General features: G+C 45.6%; 1 protein-coding gene across 2 annotated transcripts in view; it reads left to right on the top strand.

Annotated features, from left to right (window-relative positions):
- The window catches only part of GABRG3 (gamma-aminobutyric acid type A receptor subunit gamma3), a 494,054-nt gene that overhangs the window by 35,725 nt on the left and 431,465 nt on the right, over positions 1-26,864 (top strand). For both annotated transcript variants that reach the window (XM_072950633.1, XM_072950635.1), the window contains exon 3: positions 13,841-13,908. In XM_072950633.1, coding sequence (XP_072806734.1) covers positions 13,841-13,908 — 68 coding nt within the window. The remainder of the gene's footprint in view (positions 1-13,840; positions 13,909-26,864) is intronic.

Here is a 26,864-nt window from a genome sequence, read left to right as displayed (position 1 = left end):
CCTGCTCCCCTTTGCTTCAGTGAAATGCCTTCTCCTTTGTCACTGTCCCCTCTGGCTGCCTCCCACCACCCAGATTCCTTCCTGGACCATCACTAAGTTATGTTTCATTCTCTTCTTTCTCTCTTTTAAAATCACCTTTCAGTATTTGTGGCTTCAACCACCATCCCCATGTATTAATACATATTTTCCAAAATCTGTGACTTTGGCCTGGACGACTTTACGGCCTAGATCTACGTTTGCAGCTTACTTCTGGGTATTTGAGGTGTGTGGCTCTGTCAGAGTCTTTATCTTCACATACACAGAAGCTTTTAAAATGAGCCCCAGCTGGCCTGACAGTTATGCGCCTCACCCTTAGGGCCTTCCACTGTTGCCAGAACCATCTGGATAAAGTCCGCTGTGATACAGAGGCTTTCCTTGTTAAAACTCTTCAACGTGAAAGTTAACCTTTATTCTGGCAACAAACTTTTATAATGTTTTTTGTAGTAAACCTTCCTTCCGACATATTTTTCCTTCTTTCTTCCATGCACGCTGAATACGAGTTACAAGCAGTTATCTAATGATGCCAGTGTGTTTTTAGTGACTTCCACCTTCCACCTGCTCCTGCTGTCCCCACTGCCCGGGGTACCTGTCTCTCAGTGTAGCCTTTCTTCAAAAAGGCCACTTGTCCACTGAGCTTTCTTTGCAAACCACAGTAAACGCCCCATGTGTGATTTGCACAGGACGTGTTACTTTCAACGTCGTTCTCTTCTCAGACACGTGTTTCTCATTTCCCTTATTTCACCACAGGGGTCTCACAGGCCCTTCATGTAATTTGTCCCCGTGTTCTGCTTGGTATGACATTTTGTCATAGTGGGGCCATGAAAGGTTTGGACTGAATTAAGTCAGATACTGTCTAGTAACCACATAGCCAGTCTTTTCCTATGCTCTACATTCCTCCTTGCAGATCCAGGCTTCCAGATGCTGTAATTTCTTTAAATCGTATGAGGACTTTCTTTATTATTTGTATAGTGCAGGTCTCCTGCAGACAAATTCTCTCAGACTTTGAAGACATGTTTATTTCCCCTTTCTTTCCAAAGGAATACTTTTTTTTTGGGGGGGTGCAGAATTATAAGTTAACATTTTGTTTCCTTTCAGTACTTCAAAAACCTTGGACCACTGCTTTCTGTCTTGTATTACTACTATTATTTTTTTATGCTGTGTTAGCCATCATTTTCCCTCTTGGTATAATTTACCTGTATTTGGCTGCTTTTAAGATTTCTTTAAGGACTACTCAGCAGTTTGCTAATGGCAAACTTAGGAATAGTTTTCTTTATATTTATGATTCCTGGGGTTTGATGAATTACTTATATCTGTGATTTGATGTCTTTCATCAGTTTTGGAAATTTCTTGAATATAATCTCTTTGAATTTTTTTTTCTTTCCACTGTCTTTCTGGGACTCCAAATTTTTATACTTATAACTCATTAGATGTAATTGGAATGTAATTGCTTATTCAAAACCAGTTACAGGCCAAGCTATATGAACTGTAGAGGGTGTTGATGGCGACAGGGGAGTGAGGCACTGTGTCTAAGGTAGGCACCCAGCCCCACCCCATGGTCACTCTGTCTTGGTACCCAGGTTTGTTCCCTTCAGAGTACTCACCACCCTCAAACACCAGGTTTATGGATCAGGTTATTTGCTTTGTTATCTGTTTAACCCACTGTGATTTATGCTCCATGAATGTAAGAGCTTTGTGTCTTGCCTGTGGTCTGTCCCCAGTTCCTGGAACTCTGTCCAGCTTGGTAATCACTGGCTGATGATTTGTTGAATGAATAAAGAATGGTAAGTAGGAAGGCAAGGATAGGTAACAGGTCAGTATTAACAAAACCTGTTCACTGTAACACTGGAAAACTGAATTGTGAAAGTAGATTTACAAAGAAAAGTGAAATAATTCAGAATAATTCAGTGAAAAATCTTTTGTTCGTACTATTTAGGTTTAATCAGTTGTAATAGGGTGAGAGAATTTCACAGCTGGCTTTTGACAGCTTTAAATACTTCATAGTAGTGAAACCATACAGTATGTGTCCTTTGGTGACTGGCTTATTTCATTTGACATAATGTCATTAAGATTCATCCATGTTGTAGCATATGACCGGATTTCCTTTCCTAAGGCTGAGTAATGTTCCATTGTGTGTATACACCACACTTTCTTTAATTCACTCCTGATGGATAGAGAAGGTGTAAGGTACATCTGCTTTGCACAGGCCGATGGACATGGAGGTAACTCCCTCCTCCCGGCTGTTGTGATGTGCAGAAGTTTTTACATTTAATATGATCCCATTTGTCTATCTTTGCCTTTGTTGCCTGAGCTTCTGATGTCACATGCAAGAAATCACTGCCAAATCCAATGTCACGAAACTTTTCCCACGTGGTTTTAAGACTGGGTGTCTTGAAGTGTTGTCTTCCAGTTAAGAGCTTTGATCCACTTTGAGCTGGTGTCTCTCGTGGAGTTAGGTCAGGGGCTGGCTCTGCTCTTTGGCTTGTAGCTCTCCACGTTTCCCAACATTGTTTGTTGAAGACTATCCTTTCCCAATGGAATGATAACGTAGTCTTGGCACTGTTGTGCAAAGTTACTTGGCCGTGCACCCAAGGGCTTACTCCTGGGTTCTTTGTTCTGTTCCGTTGCTTAATGTATCTGTCTTTATGCTGGTGCCACACTGTCTTGGTTACTGTTGCTTTGTAGTTGTTTCAAAATGGAGAAGTGTGAGACTGCTGACTTTATTACTTTTTTTAGAAGGCATTTTTGCTCCTCAGGGTTCACATGTGTTTAAAATTCCCTTGTGATTTCTGACTTGATCCGTTGGTTTAGGAATGAGTTAATTTCCACATGTTTGTGGATTTTCCTGTTTCCCTTCTTGTACTGACTTCTAGTGTCATTCCACTGGTCAGATGGATGCTTTGTAGGTGTGATTCCAGTCTTTGTAGATTTGTTATGACTTTTTAAAAGTTTTGCTTGTTTTGGGGGGAGGTAATTAGATTTATTTATTTATTTAAAGTTTATTTATTTTTTTATTGGTGGGGAGTTAACTAGGTTTACTTAGTATTTATTTATTCTTAGGGGTGTTACTGGAGATTTCACCGAGGACCTCATGCGTGCTAAGCTTGTGCTCTACCCCTTGAGCTATACCCTCCCCCCAGGACTTTTTTTTTAAGTGGTAAAACATGCAGCTTATCTTGAAGAAAGCTCTATGGCATTTGATAAGAACGAGTGAATTCCGCGGTTGTTGTGTTGGAGGGTCTTGTGTATGACTCTCAGTGCAGGTGGTCTGTAGGGATTTCAGGCCCTCTGCTTCCTGACTGGTCTTCTGTCCCATTGTTGGATCTGTAACTGAAAGCAGGGGGTGGAAACCTTCTGCAGTCGGTGTGTTGCTGTCTGGTTTTCCTTCAGTTCTGTCGGTGTTTGCTAGGTGTGCTGGGAACTCTGTTGTCAGGAGCATATATATTTATAATTGCTACGTCTTCCAGGTGAGTTGGCCTTTTTAGCATTATGTAATGACCTTTGCCCCTTGTGACACAGTTAATGGTGACTTATCTTGTATCATAATTAAAAGTGATTTATGTGCATACATTACTATACTGCGGTGGTCTAATTTGTCCATGTACTTTTTCACCAGGGAGTTTTATGTTTCTGTATGGTTTTGTGTTGCTGTTTATTGGTGCTCGCTTCAGTTTGAAGGCATCACTGTAGCATTTCTTGTAGGACAGGTCTAGTGGTCATGAACTCCCTCAGCTTTTGTTTAGCTGAGAAAATTGTAATTTCTCCTTGACTTCCAAGGGCAGTTTTGCTGCCTGAAGTATTCTTGTTGGCAGTTTTTCTTTCCTTTCTGCACTGTGAATGTATCACTTTTTTATCGTTTAGCCTTCAAAATGTCTGCTGAGAGCTTAATGATGATCTAACAGGAGCTTCCTTACACGTGCTGTGTCACTTCTCTCAGCTTGCCTGTGATTTTCTACAGCTTTATGATACTGCATCTCTGGGTAGGTCTCTTTAGGTTTATCCTACTCGGAGTTTTTTGAGCTTCCTGAGTTTGTATCTCCATTTCTCTTCTCCAAGTTGGGATGTTTGGGGCCATTATTTCTTCTAACAGGCTCTCTGCTCTTTCTCTCTTTCTTCTCCTCTTAGAGCGCCCCCATGCATGTGTTGCTCTGCTTGGTGGTGTTCCAGAAGCCCCTCAGGCCCTCCTCACTTTTCTTTGTAATTTCTTCTTCTTGCTCTTCTGTCTTGGTAATTTTGAACATCCTGTCTTTGAGGTCACTGGTTCTGTCTTCTACGCCGAACTGCTGCTGATCCCCTGTGGTGAGTATTTCAGTTTAGTTATTACATTCTTCAGCTCTAAAGTTTCTGTTTGGCTCTTCTTTATGATTTTTCTCTTTTTCTAATACCCTTCATGTTTTCCTGATTCCATTTAGTTGTCCATCTGTGTTCCATTTTCATTTATGGAGCGTCCTTATAATGGTCATTTTGAATTCTTTGGTAATGCATATTTCTGTTTCATTTCCCAGAGATTTAATGTTCTCCTTTGACTGAACTGTGTTTCTCTTTCTTTGTATGCCTTGTCATCTCCTGTGGGATTTAGGCATTTGAGAAAAATCAGCCACTTTCCCCAGTCTTCGCAGTCTGGTTTTGTACAGGAAAGACTTTTCACCAGTCTTCTGACTAGAGAGGCTGGCGGTCTTGCAAACCTTGTCTGGGGGAGTGCATCCTCCCAGGCTTTGGCGTGTAATCTACCAGAAGGGGTCTGCAGATTTCTCTCTGGGAGCTCTCTCTGGTCTCCAGTCCTGAGCCCTTTCTGGTGCCGGAGTGCTCCCTAGTGTCTCTCTGAGGTACTACAGACTGCTGATCGGCCAAACTGATTGCTATTGTTCTCAGTATCCCCCAGCCTCGTTTCTCCTTCCTGGAAGGGCTTAAAATCAGGCAAGACAGAAACCAGTCCCTTGGGCAGCCCTCCCAAAATCAGGTCATTGGATGTATGTTCCACGTTTCTCTTCCCTTCCCCTGGGGGGAGTGGGGAGCTGGGCGTCTTCCCTCAGTGTCAGGGCCCTGGGGAGCATGTGCTGTGGATTTTCCCCTGGGCTCCCTTGTGACTGGCATCTAGCTCACCCGAGGGGAAGGACCCTCTTTGCTGCCTTCTGAGTTTCTCGCAAAGGCGGTTGGTCGGGTATTGTTGCCAAGGTGGGTCTTCTATGGGGAGGAGGATCTGGGGCTCCCTCTTCCACGGTCTTGCTGATGTCACTCTGTTAGGCGTTTGAAGTCCAGTGAGCTCCGTCAGCATCTGGACCGCCCACACTGTCTGCAGTCTTTTCACTGCTTACCGGTGGGTCGCGGTTGGCTTTCTACACGTGCTCCCGAGTGAAAACTGTTGGTGAGTGCTGTTTGGTATTCCCAGCCAGACGGTAGAAAGGAGACGTTGCTATTATAAAGGGAATTGTTAAAAGTTATCTTTCCTGTTATAGCTAATAACGTTTATGGTTGGAAGGAAAACTTACTTCAGATTCTCAGCTTGCACTGGAGAAAATGAGTCCCAGAAAATTTAAATTGCTTTTACAAGGTCACATGGCCACTTCAGAGTCAAATTTGTAAGATTATAAGACTTCTTGCAGATGGTTTTCTCATTTTGTTTGTGTTCTTACCACCAGACTCTGATATGAGGTGGAAATGTAGAGGTGAGCTTTTTGGAGCACCTCCTTCTTGGAGCTCTGAAGGATTTGAGGTTCTTCTGAGAATGTGAATTCTCAGACTTTCTACTTCAGTAATACGTTTTACGTGAGTGCATGCAGATGTGGGATCTCGCTGTTTTACCATCTTTACCACATTGCTTATCAAATCTGATCCAGGTCTGAGGTAACGGCAGTTTTACCTTTTTTTTTTCAATTAAAATTTTTTTAATTGGGGTAAAATATACATAAAATTTACCATTTCAACCATCTTAAGTATGCAGTTCAGTGGCATTAAGTACATTCTTAATGTCGTGCAACCATCATGCTATTTCCAGAACTTTTTTTAATTTTTATTTTTTACTGAAATATAGTCAGTTTACAATGTTGTGTCAATTTCTGGTGTACAGGCACAGTGCTTCAGTCACATGTGAACATACAGGCAGTTTTATCTTGATCTTGGTGAACTCTTTTTGGCCCAATTGAAATCACACGGCGAGCCTTGAAGTTGAGAGGAGAGAACCTCAGGGTTGAATCCACAGTTCTGGCTTCCTGGGGTTGGGGTTAGCTATGAACCCAGGAGTCAGAGCTGTCCACGTGGGAACCCAGCAGACCTGAAACAGGACCCAGAGCAGTGGCTGCCTCGTCTCAGTGTTGCAGCACCGAGACGTTTCTGCATGGACCTAAGGCCTTGGCAGAACTGTAATATTAGCCAAGTTTGCCCATTCGATGTAGTACCTCTTACCCCAGTGCCTTCATCCACCCGCCTGGTAACCTAATATTGTCCAAGCTGGAGAAGAGCATTTGGAAACACACCTCCTTCCAGATCGCATAGATGAACTTACTAAAAGCCTCAGAGACAGAGTGTTTGCGTGTTAAGAAGCACCTGGAAAGCTTATTTGCGATGATGATGATGATGATGATGATGATGATGATGATGGTAAGCTCCCTTTGAGGCCACTGTTCCCCAGAACCCTGCTGTGCTTTTTACCACAGTGAAGCCTCTGGGAGGGTGAGGGTGGGCCTCTGGGGCTTTGCTTCTGTGAGGCTGCAGACTCCTGGGTAAGTCACCTCCTCAGTCATGTTCTGACTTCCAGTCTGTAGGTGGGCATGAAAGTGGTGCTGCATACTGAGTCAGTGCAGGGCGCTTACCAGAGAGCCGTCTGCCGGCTGCTGACAGTGGAAGGAAGTACTTGAAGTGGGGGTGGTGATGGGGTTGGGGGGCTGGTCTGCCTCGTGTGCCATCTTGCCCAGGGGGACTCTTGGTTCAGGGAAAGGAAGGGGGCATTAAGCTGGAGGGGCCAACAGCACAGGAGCCCCCACTCCCTTTCCTCAAAGGCCGGGAAGGTTGCAAGGGAGGTCCCCAGCTATCGGAAGAGCCAGTATTTAACTATAATCTATTTAACCACCATGGGCAAGAGAGTTGGTATTGTTTATTTCTCTTTTCCCCACTCACTTGTTGATATTTAAATCTTTCTATCAGTACCTTGAAACTTCTTATGAAAAAATACAACTTTAAGTGACCAGGGTTATGGTTAGGCATAAATATTATTTGGAAAACAGCAGATGTGAGATTTTGGCATTCTTTTCTGTGTCTGGTTCCAGGGGTCCCAGTGATCATAGCAAAACAATGTACTGAGTGCCTACTGTTTACTTCACAGCACCCCCTCAGCACCCCATCATGAATTAGGTTCTGTTGTCAGCTCATGGTAGACACAGGGGCACCAAGGCACAGAGAGGTTAAGAGACGTTTCAAGATTGCGGAGCTGGGGAGGGCAGGGCCACTCTTTGCGGCCAGGTGACCAGGCGGCGTGCCCCCCTCGGCTGTCACCCATGGAGCACATCTGCTCAGTGCTCTCTGGGGCCTCCGTTCCTCATCCCCTGCTGCTGCTGGTCTGGGGGCAGCTCGTGAGGGTGGCCTCTGCGGCAGCTGCAGTCACCCCACTCCGCAGTCCTGTCCCTGTCAGCACTCTCAGCCCAGGTTCCGTCTCCTCCAGCCTGCGCTGCGCTCATCCTCTGTTTCCTGCTTGTTTATGAGTGAGTAAAAGTGGCCCCACCTGTTCTCTCAGTGCCGCTGTCAGGGAGCTAATCTAATCTCTGTTGTAACAGGTGCCTATTTTCGGGAGTATCCTTGTCTTGGACAGTCTGTTATCAGCTCTCTGCCCGTTTGACGGCTTGAGTCAGCCCATGGTCACTGTCAGGTTCCAGGGGACCTTAAAAAGTCACTCTTCCTGCTGCAGTGTTTAATCTCATGCGAACATTTAACATGTAAAGCCCAAGTAAATATAATAACCTAAAACCCATAATTTTCCGGAACCAGGGTCACACACTAGTTCGCAGGTGTTTACTGTGTCCAGGAGCTGTGGCGGGTGCGCGGGGGAGGGGCGAAGGTGACCTGCATGTGAGCCCTCCCCTCCAGGGGCCAGCCCTGCTCACTGGAGTGTTCAGGGGTGCTCTTGACCTAACAATACGGAGATGAAGAGAAGGACTATATATATGTATGTTCTTAGCTTTTAAAAAAAACTTTTAATTAATTTTTTATTGAAGTATAGTTACAACGTGTCAATTTCTGGTCTACAGTATAATGTCCCAGTCATGCATATGCATGTATATACATATATTTTCATATTTTTTTATTTAAAGTTATTACAAGATATTAAATATAGTTCCCTGTGCTATACGGAAGAACTCTGTGTATCTATTTTATATATAGTAGTTAGTATCTTCAAACTTCCCAAATTTATCCCTTCTCACCCCCTTTCCCCCCTATAACCATGATTGTTTACCGCGTCTGTGAGTCTGTTTCTGGTTTGTAGGTGAGTTCATTAGTGTCCTCTTTGTTTTTTTTTTTAGATTCCACATGTGAGTGATCTCATATGGTATTTTTCTTTCTCTTTCTGGCTTACTTCACTTAAAATGACCATCTCCAGGTCCTTCCATGTTACTGCAAATGTAGTATTTTATTCTTAGTTTCTTCATGTACATTTTCCTAAAAGACCCCAGACACTTATTCCAAACCTGTATGAGACTGTCTTTAGTAAGAGGTGTTACCCAGATGACTGGAGAAGACCCACATGACTGTTAGTGCTGGTCCTCGCGGTCTTTGAGGTCTGTGCCTGCAGCGCGCTGGGTGTTTTGTGCACTGCTGTAGCCTCGTTCCTCGGGGGATGGATTCCTGCCTCTCCACCTTCCCCAGAGAATGGACATGGGCCGACCAGGACCCCGTGAATCACATCGCATGGGGCCGAACTAAGCTGGCGGCTTCCTGTTTTCTCTTTTTCTTATCTCCCCCAGTTTTGTAAAGTAAAATATATCATAGTAAATTCAGTGGCTTTACAAAGAAACTTCTGGGGGTTGTGAGAAACCAGCTCCATACAACGCTCCATTTCATTGTGGAAAAATTAGATGTGGAATCAGGTCATCCTGTCTGCCACTGGCCCTGCTCCGGGAGAAGCTTGGAGCTGATTGAGTTCTGAGGGCTATGACATCCTTGACTTGTTGAATGACATGTGTGCCTACCTCTCGGAGCCCAGGGCCAGAAGAGTAACCACCCAGCTTGGTCAGGCAGGAAAATGAAAGGTGTTTCTTAGGACTGCAGTACGACTGGGCAGCAGTGAACTGGTGGTGGTGACACAGAAATGTGTTGTTTATTACCTGTTGTATTTATTCAGAGTTGGCATTTTAGACATGTGCTGGGAAGTACCATTTGTGACCCTCAAATGGGGCCCCTTAACAGGTAACTGTCAGGCAGTTTGGAAATAAAAGTCGATTTTTTTCCCGCAAGAGGGGCTGAAGTGTGTTTAATAGGTATGTGGGACTGTATTACATGTGGTTTTGGGTGTCTGGCCCCAAAGAGATTGACATCAAGATTTTATTTTTCTGTTAAAATATAATCTATTTACTTTTTGCCATGACACAATTTCTTTTGTGTCCCCAATAAACAAGACAGAGTCTGTTCGCCTCCAGGCTCCAAGTAGCATTTTGGAGAAGAAAAGTCAACAGCCAGCCTGGCCCAGTCCTGCATCTCCCCCAACAGGGCCACCGTGACCCGTGCCGTTTCCTGTCTGTGTGTCTGGGTTGTGCCCTCAGCTCATGACTGATTGTTCTAGGAAGAGGGAGCCCAGGGTGGGTGGAGAAAAGCCATTGCTTCTGCTCCGGGGGCGGGTGGGGAGTGCAGCCTTTGGCTGCTCCGGCTTTGAAGGGGCAACGGTGGCTGACATGTAGCCAGGAGTCCCCGTTGCATCAGCATGGTTCATGCACACTGCACAACTTGTGAGTTTGTGATTCTTCTCAGACATACTAATTCTGGATTTTTCGAAAAGAGTGCCATGCACATAGGTAAGGTAGAACTGAAATGAAGGATTGGGAGTGAATCCATTTTTGAACTAGATGTGGGGACTCAGTTCCACCCGCCCTATTCTATGCTCTTTTTCAACAGAATTTCCCCTCTTACTCAGAAAACTGCCATCCCTCTCTCCCTGTTCCTGAGTTTTTTCTTTTTTTTTTTTAACCTCTTAGTAATTCTTCATCCTTCTCCCGACTGTCCAGAGTTTAATTAAAAAAAAATTCTGGTTAAATACACATAACATAAAACTCGCCGTCTTGGCACTTTGAAGCGTGCATTTCAGTGGCATTAAGGGCGTTCACACTGTGGTGCGGCCGTTACCCCCATCAATCTCCGGAGCGCTCTTCATCTTGCAAAACAGAAACCCTGTATCCTTTAAACACTAAGTCCCCATTCCTGCCTCCCACCCAGTGACAGCCACCATCCTGCTTTCTGTCTCTGTGAACTTGACTCCTGTAGGTCCCTCACACACGTGGAGTCATACAGTGTGTGTCTTTCTGTGATGGGCTGATTTCACTCAGCCTAATGTCCTCAGGGTTCATCCATGTGTCAGTTTATCGTATGACCATCTTACTGTATATATATTTATATTTATATTTAAAATTTTCTGTATATTATGATGTTTTGACATTTAAAAACCTTTCCTGGCTGGGGAGAGACTGCTCCCCCCAGGGGTAAACAATGCGTAGAGGTGGCCGGGGGCCCAACCTGGGGGGAAGTAACCAGTCCAGGGCCACTCCTCCTCTGTATGGCCCATGCACCCCAGGAGCCAGTACCCCTCTGTCTTAATCACCCCAGGGCCAGGTGCCCGGCCAGTGGAGACCACCCCTGTGTCCCAAAGCCCACGGGAATGATTCAGACGAGCCAAAACAGCCAGCCCTGCCTGTTTACCCTGCCTGCCCTGCCCCTCCCTCAGAAACCCCGATTCAGATCGCGGCCTGGGCGCCTCCTCTCTGGCCCTGTCTTCTGCCTCCTGGCCACCCTAGTGTCCTTCCCGTGCAGTCCTGCAAAGCATGCCGTACCTCCTGTCTCTAGGACCTGGGAGTAAAAAGACTTTGTTTTCCTGAGCCTCTCCTCTTGCAGCTGCACCTGACCATCACATAAACAAACGTGAAACAGTCAGAATCCCCTTGCTTCTAAAGACAGAGTAAGAGTCCCTGTGTATGAACTGCACGGGTTTACCATTTATCCCTCTGTGGGCTGCTTCCACTTTCTGGCTGTTGTGAATAGTGCTGCTGTGAATGTGGATGGACAAATACATGTTTGAGTCCCTGCTTTTAATTCTTTTGGGTACATGCCCAGAAATGGAATCGCGCGGTCGTGTGGTCATTCCGTGCTTAAGTTTTTGAGGAACTTCCATGCTGCTTTCCACAGTGCCCGCATCATTTGACCCTCCCACCAGCAGTGCACCAGGGTTTCAGTTTCCTGTATCTTTGCCGACACTTGTTATTTTCTGGGAATTTTTTTTTTCTGACGGCAGCCATCATTATGGATACGAAGTGGCATTTTATTATGTTCTGATTTGCATTTGCCTAGTGACTAATAATGCTAATTATCTTCTCATGTGCTTATCGGCCAGTTGGATGTCTCTTTGGTGAAATGTCTAAGTCCTTCACCCATTTTAAAGTCAGGTTGCTCTCCTTCATTGTTGCTGAGTTGTGGGAGCCCCTTTTATTTGCTGGGTATATCCAGATACCACTTCCCACATACGTGATTTGCAGATGCCTTCTCCCATTCTGAGGGGTGCCTTTCCACTGCGTTGGTTGTGTCTTTTGATGCACAGAAGTTTTTAATTTTGATGTAGTCCAATGTATTTATTTGTTTTTCTTTGGTTGCCTGTGGTTTTGGTGTCATATGCAAGAAATCATTGCCAAATCCAATGTCATGAATTTTTTCTCCTAGCGTATTCTTCTAAGAGTTTTGTAGTTTCAAATCTCACCTTTATGTCTCGGATCCATTTTGAGTTAAATGTTGTATATTGTGTAAGGTAAGGGGTCAGCTTCACTTATTTTGCTCACAGATATCCAGTTTACCCAACACCATTTGTTGAAAAGACTTTGCCCCACTGAATGGTCTTGGCATCTTTGCTGAAGATCGTTTGTCAGGGCTTAATCGCGAGGCTTTGGATTATAAACCTTGAGTCTCCTGTGGCCGGTCTCTTTCCTGGGTACCACTGTCAGATACACTCTCCTAAATGCTCCTTTTACCTTAGCTGCTTAAATGAGCATTTGCTTAAAACAGTTTATTTTCCCCAGATTGTGTGTGTGTGTGTGTGTGTGTGTGTGTGTGTGTTTTCCAAACTCTTATCTCGTAAAACCTTTATTATCCAATTGCACTCAATACTCACTTGGCCCTTCCCACGTCAAGTTGTTAAGGCTTTACATCTGTAGGTCTTTTTTATTTAATGAGATTAAAAGCTGTGGAAGCCTACAATCTAATAAGTACCGTGAAAAAACCAGAAAAGGCTCTTGCAAAACGCAGGTCCTCAGCTGACCAACTTCACACAGCCTTCGTCCAGCATCACGAAAGGTGATGTAGCCTTCGGAGACAGAGCACTTGCTGAATCCAGTTAAGCTGAAGAAAGATGCTACTTTACTGTTCACCTGAGTTGGCAAAGCTCAGTCTGAAATGAATAGCCCTCTTACGAAATTTAAACACTATATACGTGGTTTGTAGACTTGTATTGGGGTGTTTTCCAAAATGCTAACAGCCTTTTGAAGCTAACGTGACTTGGTTGTACCAGCAGATGTTGGAGTAGTTGGCTCCCATTTATAATCATTATTTCCATTTTCGTGGAAGTCTGGAGAACATGGCTCAGGCTGCAGACTGCTGGATACATAATTTAACAACAGACTGTGAGCATAGAAGTGCTACTCATCCTTCCGAAAGCGGAGCGCAGAAGTCCACTTATGAATGATCAGCTATTCAGTGAAGCTGAAGAAGCTCCTTGAAGTAATTGCGGATATAAACACTCCCGTTTCCATGGAAACATGCTGCGTTCACATGCAGAGGTTCGGGAGTCTTGTTCCCATTTGGAAGGGAGCTCCTCCTTGTTGGGTGGCCCGGACCCCCGGCCCAGAGGTTGGCTGTCTCCGCAGGCTCGTTACCGGTCTCCCCAGTTCCGTTTCTGCCAAGGAACAGGAAACCGATTTTCTTTAAGGTTAAATGAGCCAATTTTACCCCTAAAGGCACAATGTTAGATGTTATGGTTTCTTATTATATGAATTTTATGCCCTCAAAGTTGAAACAGTAATTCCTCAACCTGCTAAAGTGTTATTCTTTTTTTGTGTGTCCGGATCTGAAGTCTGTGATATGGGGGTATGTGTCTTTAGGTTACACTCTTAACAATAATCAGTATTTCTTGTCTTCCTTCGGTGTATGTGCTCTCTGGGTCTTTGCTTTGAGTTGCAACCAGGTGATGGATGAGTAACCTGAACTATACCTGGTATCACTCTTCACTTGGGTTTGGCTTCAGAGCATGAATTTGACATCAAATCTGTTTTGCAATATCTTCTAGTTCATCTTTTTATTTTTTCTTTGTTGTATGATCAGGTAAACAAATGTTACAGAGTATCTTTATAGTCACGTCTCACTGGCAGCTTGAAGTGTATAGATGTCCTGTTTTTCTAGAATTTATTAAATATGGGTAAGAATCTTCCATCCTTTAGAATTGTGACTACAAGGCAAGTCCCATCTCTTTCCAACCTGCCCCTGGCTGTGCATGTGGGATGAAAGGAGGCTGGGCAGCGCTTGCCTTGGTCCTTGGCACAGAGTACTAACACACATGTGTTTTTCTCCACAGTGAAGCCCACCGTCATCGATGTGGACATCTATGTTAACAGCATCGGTCCCGTGTCCTCAATAAACATGGTAAGACGCTGGTTTCTTTTCTGACCTGACGGTCTTTCTGTCTGTTCTTGCTCGCGTCCTCACCGTGAGTTTCCGTCCGAGATTGATCGTGTGGTTTTAAACTCGTGGGTTTCCGTCCGAGATTGATCGTGTGGTTTTAAACTCACAATTGGCTTCTTAAACCTGTGGCAATTGTTGGTAGCTTCGGTGTTGGAAATGGTAAAACTCGAGGAGTGGCGTTCGTGACGCTAGCAGTGGGTCACTGCTCTGAGGATGGATAGTGTCTCACCCCCCGCCTTGTCCGCACGTGGATCTCCAGGTGATGTGATTTGCGCTTGTGCTGTCGCTGGCTGAGTCTGACCTCACTGATACTGAGGATGAATAGAAACGATGTTTGTACTTTTGTTCATTCTTCATGATCCAGAGGACCTGCCTTTCATTAGTGTTTCTCAGGAAAGGATCTGAGATTACCCGGCTCACACCTCTGTCTGCAGTTTGAACTCTGAGGGTAAACATGCTGCCTTTCTTTTTTTTTTTTACCAGGAGAAAGTATGGGACCAAGTATGTGGTTTCCCCGAGTCAGGTGTTTTCACAGACAAAAGCAAAGTGAGCCCTAGAAGTAACTGTTCGCAGGCTAGAGATTGCCTTCCCTGTACCAGGGGTTGGCTCTTAGGAAGGGGCTGTGCTGGCATCTGTCACTGCAGGCAGATCGTGCGGGATTCCAGGAGCAGGCACTTGCCTCACCCACCCGGCGGTGGCAGGAGCTCCTGGACGCAGGGGGCCTCCTTTGTGCTTCCCCGCTGCACAGTGGCTCCTCGATTCGGGGGATGCGTGAGGCTGACGGGGCGTTCGTTGCACGGTGCCAACTGAAAATGCCATCCTTTCATTGTATGATTCTGTAGTTGGACGTAACCCTTCCAAAATGAATCACAAAATCATTTCTTTCCATTGCCAGATAATGCAAATGTTCATCTTCTCTCTGATGAATATATAAAGGTTCCATGTGGGGGTGAAGTGATACTCAGTGGGGGTGACTTACTTAAAAATCCCTCATGTCACCCGTAAACTGGAGATGGGGCACCAGCAAGGAGGTGACGTGAATAAAAGAGGGTTTACCACATACAACCTGTGGGCTGCAGATTGTGAACGTAAACTGCAAGTGTGACAGTCCCCTCCCCTGGTAAATAAGTCTTCGGTTGACCACATAGAGTCATCACTTCTTAGTTTGCTTCTTATTCTGGCGTTCTGTTATGTTAGTTACACAACACTTCATTCAGACGCTGACACTACAACAGAAGTGCCCCCATGGACACATAGTCACAATGTCATTTTAGGGACAGCGGCTTGCACCTGGGGGTCTGGGGGTTTTTCATGAACTCCTGTAACGTTGAGATCCACTTTGTGCCCAGGGTTAGGCTTTGCTGTTGGAATGGACAGCCATCTCTGTACGAAAACCCTACACCGCAGGAGAGGCTGAGAGTAAGTGACAGTCTCCCACAGGGCGATAAGGACTTTGTTAATGACAGGTACCCTGCCCCCGGAAAGCCTGCAGTTGGAGTAGATTGCTCCAATGAGGTCTTCTCAGCCTGACGCCTGGCTGCTAGGCAGGAGCCTGCCAGGTGGGACAGCGTGGGAAGGTCCCCGTGAAAGGGTGGACGGCAGGTGTGGCACACGGTTGGGGTCTGAGGGGCTGACGTGCTGCTTGAATGCCACGTGGTGGTGGGCAGAGCTGGGTTGTGCGGGGGCTGAGGCTCTGACCGTAGTCACGTCACCCTCAGGCCCCAGACAGACCCCGCCCCGGGGAAGTGTGCGGACACTTCCATGTGAGGTGTGTGCACATCCAGCTTCACGAGAGATTAGTTCAAATCCAGATTTATAAACAAACCATCAGGGAACCCAGGGAACCAGAGCAAAGACAGGTGCAGGGCTGAGCGACCAGAGGAGGGAACATGCAGGACCCCCGAGGGAGGTTTCAGAGGCCTCAGAAGGTAGGGGCTTCTGCGTTGCTTTTTTTTGTTTTTAAGTTTAAACTTTTATTTTTGAAAAGAATTTATTTTTCTGGAGCTGTTTTAGGTTCACAGCCAAATTGAGAGGAAGGTCCAGAGAAGGTCCCATATCCTCCCTGCCCCTCCCCCCACATGCATAGCCTCCTCCACTATCAACATCCCCCACCAGATGGTACATTTGTACGAGTAGTGGACACACGCTGACATGTCATCATCACCCAAAGCCTGTAGTTGACACTAGAATTCACCTTTGGTGTTAACATCTGTGGGTCCGGACAAGCACGTAATGACACGTTTTCACCGTTACACAGAGTAGTGTCACTGCCCTGAAAATTCTCTCTGCACATCTGCTTCCTCAAGGGTGAGTATTTCTAGCTTTTGTCTTCTTGGCACTTTGTTTAGAAGTTGGAATGATACAAGGCTTCTCACATTGCTGAGTACGTCACATGTACCCACTCTGTCTATGAAACCTAATGACACAGTTTCAAAAGAATGTGAAATGCTTTAAAGTGGACCTCGTGAAAAATAAGAGCAATTTAAAAGTAGAGAACTGACTGTTTAAGTGGGTTTTGGGGACTGAGTCATCAATAATAATTTTAAAAAAGGTGAGAGAGACTAAAGCAAATTTAAAATACATTCTGAGAAAAAGGCGCAATTTAGAGATGTGTACAGGATTGAAGGATATAAATTTTTATTGAGGTTTTGACCATAAGCTAAATAAAGTCTTGTAAAATTATGCCCCCCCAAATATTCATTTAACCATCAAGTAAAGAGAGGAAACAGCTGTTTGTTCCTCCCCTTCTCCTCTTTCCTACTTGTCTGCTTCTTTTATTGGTGTTATTAGTACTGAAGATTCAGTTTCAGACATCCTCTCCACTAAAGAAAAATGAAGTTGCATTTCAGTCTCTTGTTTAACAGATTGATTTTCATTATCTTGTCTCTCCTGGAGTTTTTGCTTTTTTTGGTTACAGAGATTAGAAGTGGTTCAGCTGGGGTGAGGAGAATCTTTCTTTACAAAGCTTCAATCCATCCTCTGTCTTTGTTGTAATGACATATCGAAATGTGCACAGTTCCTCACAGAGATGGTGCATGGTTTGTTTCAGGCCCATAGGGGCTGCATATGAAGAGGCTTGAGAGTTTATTTTTGAGAATTTTCACTGTAAGAAACCTTTCAGGAAAGGAACAAAGAAAACCAGTGCTTGATACCTATTCTTGGCCATCAGCCTGTGTTGTTGGATCTTCATGAGACTGAGGGAGAGAAGATAGGTCTTTCCCACTTGTGTGTTGGTGAATGAGCTGGAGCCCACGGGGACAGAGAACCCAGAGCCCCGGTTCTGACCCCACTGTGTCTCTGCGGTTGGTGTGAACCACAGCCCAGCCCCTGCAGAGCTAAAGCTCTAGCTTGGGACTTGAGATGAAACAGGCTCAAGGGTGAGTCTCCTGCTAGGACCACTTTCCTTTTATTAAAAAAAATAAATTAATAGAGCTGATTTTTTTTTAAGCAGTTCAAACTTTTTCCCCAGCTTTGTTGAGATATAATTGACATGTAACATTATATAGTTGAAGACGCAGTACCTGGTGCTTGGCTGTGCATACACATTGCGAAATGATGACTGCAGCAAGGTTTGTTAACGCTTCCGTCACCCGACTTAGTTCTGTTTTTGTGATGAGATCTTTTAAGATCTACTCTTAGCAAGTATCAAGTGTATAATACCGTGCTGTTAACGGTGGTCATCATGCCGTACGTACATCCCTGCAACTTACTCATCTCAGCACCTGGAAAGTTGTTCCCTTCGACCAACATTTACCTGTAAGTAAACCACCTCCTATCCCATCCCTGGAAACCACCAATCTACTCTCTGTTTCAATGATTTCAGGTTTTTTAAATTCCACATATAAGTAAGATCATACAATTCTTATCTTACTATGTCTGACTTATTTCATGTAGCATAATTTTAAATTTGCAGAGAGATTGGGTAGAAATCACATAAAGTTCCCATATATTTCTGTGTGCGCATGCACGCTTGCGTGTACACACACACACACACACACTCCTCCTGCTGTTAACATCTTGCGTCAGTGTGGTACATTTGTTACCATTGATGAGTGGATATTGACACATTGTTATTAACTGGAATCCACAGTCTGCGTTGGGATTCATTTTTGGTGCTGCATGTTCTGCGGGGTTTCACAAGTGTGTGATGACACATATAATGTGTTCACCATTGTTGTACCATCCAAGGTGTTTTCACTGCCCTAAAAATCCTCTGTGCTCCACCTGTTCATGCCTAGTTCCTCATTAACCCCTGGCAGCCACTGATCTTTTTACTGTCGCCATAGTTTTGCTTTTTCCAGAAAGTCGTATAGGTGGAATCATAGAGCATGCAGCCTTCTAAGACTGGCTGATTTCCCTCTGTTTTTCAACGAGCTGGTATAAGCTACCATCTGAGGGTATCCAGGACCTAGTGGTTGAGTGGATATGATGTGACTGTAACAGCTGGTTGTGACTGTGTGTTACCCGGCAATTTAGGAGGAGGCTGTGGAGATCAGAGAGACAGGTTAAAAATCACTGGAATATGCTCCGTTATATGACCCATGGCCTAAAAGGATAGAACTTGCAGGAGGGCGTGCAGCCAGGGGCGGGGTGGGGGAGCGTATGCAGCTTGCTGTGACATCTGTGAACCTCATCTCTGCTCCTGGCACTTTGGGCTGCAGTTTTGAGAGGTGAGCTCAGTGACTATGTGGAATCACAGAAGGCCAGGAGAGAAGAAAGTAAATTCCATTCCAGAAGGGTCTGTTGTCCCTGGAGGATGTCCATTGCTTTGTGAAACTTTTCTGAAGGATCCTCAGCTCAGAAAAGTCCATAAGAAGGGGAGGCTGCCGCACCACAGTGCCACCCTTGTTCTGGTCTTTGCATTTGTGCTGCTTAAGATCCATCTCAGTTTTTGAGTCTGTAGTTTGATATCCTTCATCAGGTTGGGAAAATTTTGGCCATTATTTCTGAAAATATTGCTTCTGCACTGTTCTGTCTTTTCATGTTCTAGGACTCCAGTCCTGTGAATGTTATGCATTGCTCCCAAGTCCTGTTTGTCCCTTAGGATTTCTTCCCATCCCTTTGCCCCCCAGGCTCACTCAGTGCAGACCTTCCAGCCTGCATCTCAGCATCTCAAGACACTCCTCATGTGTCTGTTACCTGTGAGAGCTGTCTGTTGAGTTCTTAATTTCAGTTACTGTGATTTTTTTTGCATCTTTTTTCTTTTTAGTTGAAGTCTAGTCAGTTTACAATGTTGTGTCAATTTCTGGTGTACAGCATAATGTTTCTGTCATACACATACATACATATATTCATTTTCATATTCTTCTTCATTGTAAGTTACTATGAGATACTGAATATAGTTCCCTGTGCTGTACAGTAGAAACTTGTTGTTCATCTATTTTATATATAGTAGTTAGTACCTGCAAATCTCCAGCTCCCAGTTTGCCCCTTCCCACCCCCATTCTCCCTGGTAACCATACATTTGTGTTCTATGTATTTGAGTCTGTTTCTGTGTTGTAAATAAGTTCATTTGTCTTTTTTGAAAATTCCACACATAAGTGATACCATACGGTATTTTTCTTTGTCTTTCTGACTTCATTTAGAATGACAATCTTCAAGTCCATCCATGTTGCTGCAAACAGCAGCATTTCATTCTGTGTTAACGGCTGAGTAGTGTTCCATTGTATAAATACACCACGGCTTCTTCATCCAGTCATCTGTCAGTGGACATTGAGGCTGTTGCCATGTCTTGGCTGTTGTAAATGTAAACAGTGCTGCTGTGGACATTGGGGTGCATGTATCATTCCGAGTTACTTTCATTTCTAAAATTTTAATTTTGCTTGTTACTAATAGACATCGATTTTCTGGTGAAATTCCACATCTTGCACTCTGTTTTCCTGAACGCATTAATCGTTAAATTCATGGCTAACAGCTGTAGTATCTGGTTATCCATGGTACCGTTTCTGTCATCTCTTTGTTGCTTGGCGGCGTTTTTTGTCTGCCTGGTAATTTTGATTGTGTACAAAAGTGGCAGAGACTTCCGGCACCATCCCTCTCATGTCTGGAGGTCCGAGCTGGCATAGGGGCTGTTCTACCATCTTGCTGAGGCTCAGGTGAGCTCTGGTCCCCTCCGGCCCTGGGGACAGCTCCCCAGGGGGCCCGACAGAGGGCTCAGGATGCTTCCCAGGGCCCCGGCCAAATGGTCCCGAACGCTAGTGTTTATGCCTCTGGTGATGTGAAATGGCTGCAAATTCTGTTCTTCTTTTTGAGCCATTTTTCTCCAATTGCTTTTTAACCTCTTGACCCTGTGCAACTTAGTGTATGAATGTACTGAGGGAAAGCCCATGTTGTTTGGCTCATTTCCCCCATCATCTCTTCTCTCTAAAGCCGTGGCCCTCCTCCTGTTCCTCCTCGCGCTCTGCTGGGTCCTCACCCTCAGCAGCCACTCCCCACCCAGCATCAGAGGCTGGCGGGAAGTGAGCTCTGCGGAGAGTGCACTGCCCGCATGAGCCTGCCTCCTTGGTGTCTGGCCTCATCAAATAACGTCCGGCTTTTCTATTGTTCTTACTGAGAGTTCTGGCCTAGGAGAAGCTGTCCCGTCACAGCCATGCATTTTCAACCGACATTTTAGGTTTAGTTAGAATAAGGTTGAATTTCTAATAGTCGGCAAGGAAGTAGTTTGGAGCCAAGAGTTAAGTCCTGTGACGCTTTGCTGTGGGATCTCCTTCTCGCTTCAGTAACCTTCCCAGATGGCTTCAGGTTAGTGAGGAAGAGAGAGGTTTTCTAAACTCCAGCGTGTGCAGGTTTCCCCTACAAATAATGTCTCTTTGAGGGAAACTAAAGGGAGTTAGTGATGTATTTCTTCTAGCTGTATCAGCGCGAGGGAACAGAGCTGTGGTCTGTGTGTTAGCAGTTGTTTAAGAAGATGGTTTTGTATGCAGCTTTAACGTCCTTTTAAGAAATGGAAAATAACATTTTTATATGTAAAGCTTGTGTGCTTGAGATTTGATTTATCACTAGACAGAAAGCCCTTTCCAAATAGAAATAATAATGATGGTGTCTACAATATACATGTTATTAACTAAATCAGTAGACTATATTGAGAGAGCCACGCAGGATGAATGGAAATGATTTCTGGAATTAAGAAAAATCTTCAAAAAGAGAAGATGATATTGAAAAGCTTTGAAAGCTAATAAAGGCTTTTAAAACCAGAGCTCCAGTTAACCTCAGTCTGGAGCAGGCGCCCATTTGACTGTGAGCCCATGAGGCCAAAACCCTCCCCTCTTTCTGGTCCCTTGGGATTAAGTCGAGAGGCCCCAGCGGACGAATACATAAGACTCTTGCGCACCAGCTCCTTCAGGTGTGTGAATAGCTTACTTTTCTTTTCATCTTGAGCTTTTCCATTTCTGTTGGATATCTCACAGTTGATTTCCCTCACTCTTCACAGCATGGGCTACAGTTTGGACCTCGGAAAAGAACACTGTTTTTATGGTGCATATAAAAAGCGTTTTCTGAAAGGGAGGGCCGCCCCGCCCTGTCGACTCCAGTCCACCATTGAAGTCCTTCCCCAGTGTGTTAGGGTGTGACCTTATTTGGAAACAGAGTCACTGCAGTGTATCTAATTAAGGTGGGGTCTTACTGGAGAAGGGTGAGCCCTACTCCAGTATGACTGGTGTCTCTGTAAAGAGGGGAAGCTTGGAGGCAGACACGCACACAAGGGGGACTCCATGTGAAGACGAAGGCAGAGATCTACAGGCCAGGAAATGCCAAAGATGCCAGCAAACCCACCAGCAGCTGGGTGGGAGAGAGGCCAGGACCAGATCCTCCCTCTGGGTGCTCAGATGGAACCACCCCTGCTGACACCTTGGTGTTGGGCTTCCAGCCTCCAGACGGTGAGATGAGACATGGCTGTTGCCTGAGCCGCCTGGTTTGGGGCACTCCGTTACGGGAACCCTAGCAAACCGACCTCGGGCTCGTGCCCCGTTTTGCAAGCTCCAGCCGTTTCTAAGAGATGCTCACTTTTCACGTGACCCTGACTTGACCAGGGAGGACGCAGCTCCCCCCACCCTCACCTCCCTCTCTGGGGACCCCTCCGTCCTTGGACAGCTGCTCTCCTGCTTAGGTTCCGTCCGTCACTGTCTCGCAGGTCCCAGAACTGCCCGGTGAGGGAGGGGTTCCTGTTCCACTTGAAAGCGGGACCACGAGACCTGCCCGTGGAGAGTAAGTGGAAGTGGGCCTGGAATCCAGGGCTGGTCCTGGGGTGTGAGCGCTCCTTCCTGAGTGCCCTGCTCTGAGAAGCCGCGCTGTTCCCTTGTTCTGGAAGAGCCAGGCTGGATCCTGTGACTGGGCGCTGCTGCTCTCAGCTCCTGGGCAGCGAGGCTCGCTGCGTGGGCATGGGGGTTTCAGGGGGACACTGGACCGGACCCAGTGCAGTGGGAGGACCCAGATGTAGGAGGGAGAGTGGCGCTCCGTCCCCCTGGGGCATACATCATGTCAGGTCCTTCTGGCCGCTGCACCTCGGGTATGACCAGGGCTTGTGTGTCCCAGGGTCAGGATGAGCCCCGCATGTTAATGACACCCCCACAGCCGTGGTGGCTGGGACACCCCCTCATGAGTGATAACCACTTGTTTACCACCGTCTCCCCTGGGAGACTCTGAAGTCCCCCAGGGCCCAGATGTATGATCTCTCGTCCCCCAGCCTGGCACAGATGCGTGACTCAGAGCAGGCTTCCAGTCAAGACCTGGGCGGCAAGGATGAATGGGGAAGGAATCAAGCAATCTAAGAAGCTGCTTAGCAGAGTCCGGTGGGGAGCATGTGGGGATGGGAATTCTCGGGGCAGGGCCTTACATCTTGTTCGCACTGCCAGGCACAGGACACCACACACCCGTGTGGACCGGCCGTGCTCACCTTTATCCTCTGATTCAGGTTTGAGAGGCCCAGAGCCCCAGGGCGCTCCCCAACCTTTGTGCCTCTCATGATACCCGCCAGCCGCGTGGTGCTGCGCACGTGCCTGTGTTCGGTGCCTTTTTCCTTCTGGTTTTATTGGTGCACAGTTGGCACGCGGCTCTGTGTAACTGTAGGGTGTGCAGCATCATGACTTGGTTTACATGCATCTTGAAATGATGACCACAGTAAGCTTGGTGCCCGTCTGTCATCTCGTATGCATACAGGCTTTGTTCTAAATCGGTCTGATATGAGCACTCATTTTGCCCAGCTCCCTGTGTGTACTTGTGTGTGTGAGGTATTGCAGTTACATTTCCCAGCCTGGTACCAGCGGCCTTATGTGGGAGATGTCCCGTGGGGCCCAGCACCGCTGTCCTCTGCCCACCAGAGCTGAATGATTGGGGCGCCCCCCCATGTGGGCTGACTTAGCCCTTCTTTGCGTCCGGGCTGACTGCTGTGGGCGTACTTGTAGTCGGTGCTGGCCCCCGGCCTGGTGGCTGCCGGGCCCTGGCTCGTGTGGAGGCTGCTGGCTGCTCGTAGGTGGGGCTGGGTCCTGGAGGGGATGACGGGGGGGCCTGGGGCCCCAGGGCTGCTGTCGCTTTGCTGGTGGGCAGGGCTGGGTCCAGGAGCCCCACTGGTAGATAGATGGATTCAGGTCCTGAAGCAGCTGAGTGGAGGACCTTGGGAGGGGCCTGGGGCTGGTGCCAGCCCCCCAGTGGGTAGGACTGGGTCCTTGCACAGCTGACTGCTTGACTTAGGGGTCCTGGGATTGGTGCTGGCCTGCTGAGGGGTGGCTGAGCCCCCAGTGCTAATAAGCTGGAGGGAAGATTACAAAATGTATTTTTGTAATCTTCCTTAATTTTAAGAAAGTCTTTATTGAAGTTCTCAGTCACTCTGGGGCATGGAAAGCTCTCACAGAGCTTTCTCCTAGGTCGTTACAGAGGTTTCTCATAGATCAGCTCACTCTTCCAGGTAAGGAAGAGGCCAAAAAAAGAAAAGAAAATGGAATCAAGTACTGAATGTTTCAAACAGGGCCAGGGTTATGGGTTTCTGGCCACGTGCTGGAGGCTTTTGTTTTTCCACCTGGACAATGGGTACGGAAGAGCACTGTCAAGACTTTGTGGATCCTGAACTCTTTGAAGTAAACAAGGAAGAGCAGTACAGGGTCAGAAAAAAAGGGAGAGATGGACAATATTTTTATGATGTGTTTCTGCGTTGAAGGTTCAAGCACGGCTGTTAGACCAGTCTTGGGTCTTACGAGAAGTCAGTGAAGGTATAAAGAGGAATGTGCTAGAATCACGCCTGAAAACTGCTGAGGCAGGAGCGCAGCTGGAGGGGAGCAAGCGGCTGCGACCCAGCATGGCATGTGAAGGGGGCCAGGTGGTCATCACCAGCATTCCCAGAGGCCCAGCTCTGACCGGTGCTGGGCCCCCTGGTGTGCACGCCGGCCCATGCCTGGTGCGCGCTCCAGGCCCTCCTGCTCCGGTGCTGCTCCACTCTGCAATTGCAAAGAAGCAGAACACACACCTACGGGGAACAGAACCAGCTCAGAGCCAACACTCAGGGCTTCCGCTCTGGCAACTTGAGACCTGCTCCGCTGCCCCAAGACAGTTGACAGCCACTGAGCAAAGGAGAAACTCAGCTCACACCTGGGTCTGGCTCTGGACCCTGCATCTGCAGCCCGACCTCCTACCAAGGTGCCAGCACACCCTGGGGGAAGACGTGACCCTTGCGCACATCAGATCCAGCTCCCCCACCAAGGCCACAGGACACACACACACAAACGGCACAGGGACACTCCCACACAAGGACACTCCTTCAAGACCAGGACAACTGACCATTTCACTGATTTCATAGAGAAAGTTAAACAAAATGAGAAGCCAGAGGAATTTGTTACAAATGAAAAGTACAAACAGAAAAAAACCCTCAAAAAAACAACAAATGAAACAGAGATAATTACCAGATAAAGAGTTCAAAGCATTAGTAATAAGAATGCTAACTGAACTTGGGAAAAGAATAGATGAACACAGTGAGAATTTTAACAAGGAACTAAAAAACAGAAGAAGAATCAGTCAGATGTGAAGAATATAATAGCTGAAATGAGCAAGTCACTAAAAGGAATTCACAGAAGACTAGGTGGTACAGAAGAACTCATAAGTGGTCTGGAAGACAGAATAATGGAAATCACCCAATCAGAACATACAAAAGAAAAATAAATTTTAGAAATTGAGAACAGCTTAAGGAACCTCATGGACAATAAGTGTACCAACATTTACATTATGGGGGCCCCCGAAGGAGAAGACAGAGAGAAAACAGTTGAAAATATATTTGATAAAATTGCGGCTGGAAACGTTCCAAAGCTGAAGAAGGAAACAGATATCCGGGACAGGAAGCTCAGAGGGTCCCGAACAAGACAAACAAAGTAAGACCTATCCCAAGACAAATCATAACTAAAACAGCAAAGGTTAAAGATAAAGAGAGAACTCTCAAAGCAAAGAGAGAAAGACAGAGTCACATACAAGGAATACCCGCATGACTGTATCAGCTGCTTTTTCTGCAGAAACTTCACAGGCTAGAAGAGAGTGGTATGATTTATGTAAAGTGGTAAAAGAGAAAAACCTACAACTAAGAACACTACACAGCAAGACCGTCATTTGGAATCAAAAGAAAGATGAAGAACTTCTTACACAAGCAAAAACTAAGAGTTCACCAATACTAGATGGACACTGAAGGAAATGACAAAGGGTCCTCTCTAATTGGAAAAGTAAAAACTACAAGAAATAAGAATCTAAAAGAAAAAAAAATCCCACTGGTAAAGGCAAATATACAGTAAAAGCTGAAGGTCAGTCATTTAAATAAGCTAGTACAAAAACAAAGACACAAATATTGCAAAATGAACTATAACTACAGCAAACTGTGAAGGGACAGACATGAAGATGTAAAATATGACCTCAAAACAAAATGGGGGGAGGGGAGTAAAAAATGTAGATCTTTTAGAATGTGCTTGAACTTAAATGACTATCAGTTTAAAACAAGTAGATACAGTTGTAGGTCAACATATATGAACCCTATGGTAACCACAAATAAAACACAGCTACAGTAGATACACAAAAACTAGAGAGAAGGGAACTCAATCATAAAAACTAGAGAAACTCATCAATCCACAAGGGAAGAAACTAAGAGAAAAAAAGAAAACTACAAAAACAACCAAAAAACAAGGGACAAAATGGCAATAAATACATACCCATCAATAACCACTTTCAGTGTCAACAAACTAAATGCTACAATTAAAAGACAGGGTGACTGACTGAAAAAAAATGGAATCAGTCTATATGCTGCTTATGAGAGATTCACTTCTGAACTAAACACACAGACTGAAAATGAAGGGATGGAAAAAATATTTCATGCAAATGTAAATGAAAAGACAGCTTGGGGAGCAATATTCATATCAGATTTTAAAACAAAGAAGAGCACTGTATACTGATAAAGGGATCCATACAAGAAGAATATAACATTCAGGAAGATACATGCACCTAATATAGGAGCATCTAAATATACAGAGCAATTAACAGACATAAAGGGAGAAATTGACAGTAATAGCAGGGCACTTCACACCTCACCTAAATCAATGGACAGATCCTCCAGAGAGAAAAATCAGTAAGAACACAGTGGTCCTAAATGACACTTCAGATCAGTTGGACTTAATACATAACTACAGGGCAGTTTATCCAAAAACAGCATAGTAACATTCTTTCCAAGTGCACATGGAACTCTCTCTAAGTAAATCACATACTAGGCCACAAAACAAGTCTCAACAAATTTAAGAGGATAAAATTTATATCAAGCATTTTTTTTCTGAACACAATGGTATGCATGAAACTAGAAATCTAGTGTGAAAAGGAAAATGGAAACACCATAAACCCATGGAAACTATAACAACTTGCTACTTAAAAAAAAAAAAAGTGAGTCAGTGAGGAAATCAAAGAGGAAA

The sequence above is a fragment of the Vicugna pacos genome, chromosome 27 (genome assembly GCF_048564905.1).
Source record: "Vicugna pacos chromosome 27, VicPac4, whole genome shotgun sequence".
NCBI lineage: Eukaryota > Metazoa > Chordata > Mammalia > Artiodactyla > Camelidae > Vicugna > Vicugna pacos.
Note: the sequence above shows the minus strand (reverse complement) of the source record. Positions and strands in the feature narration are given on the sequence as shown.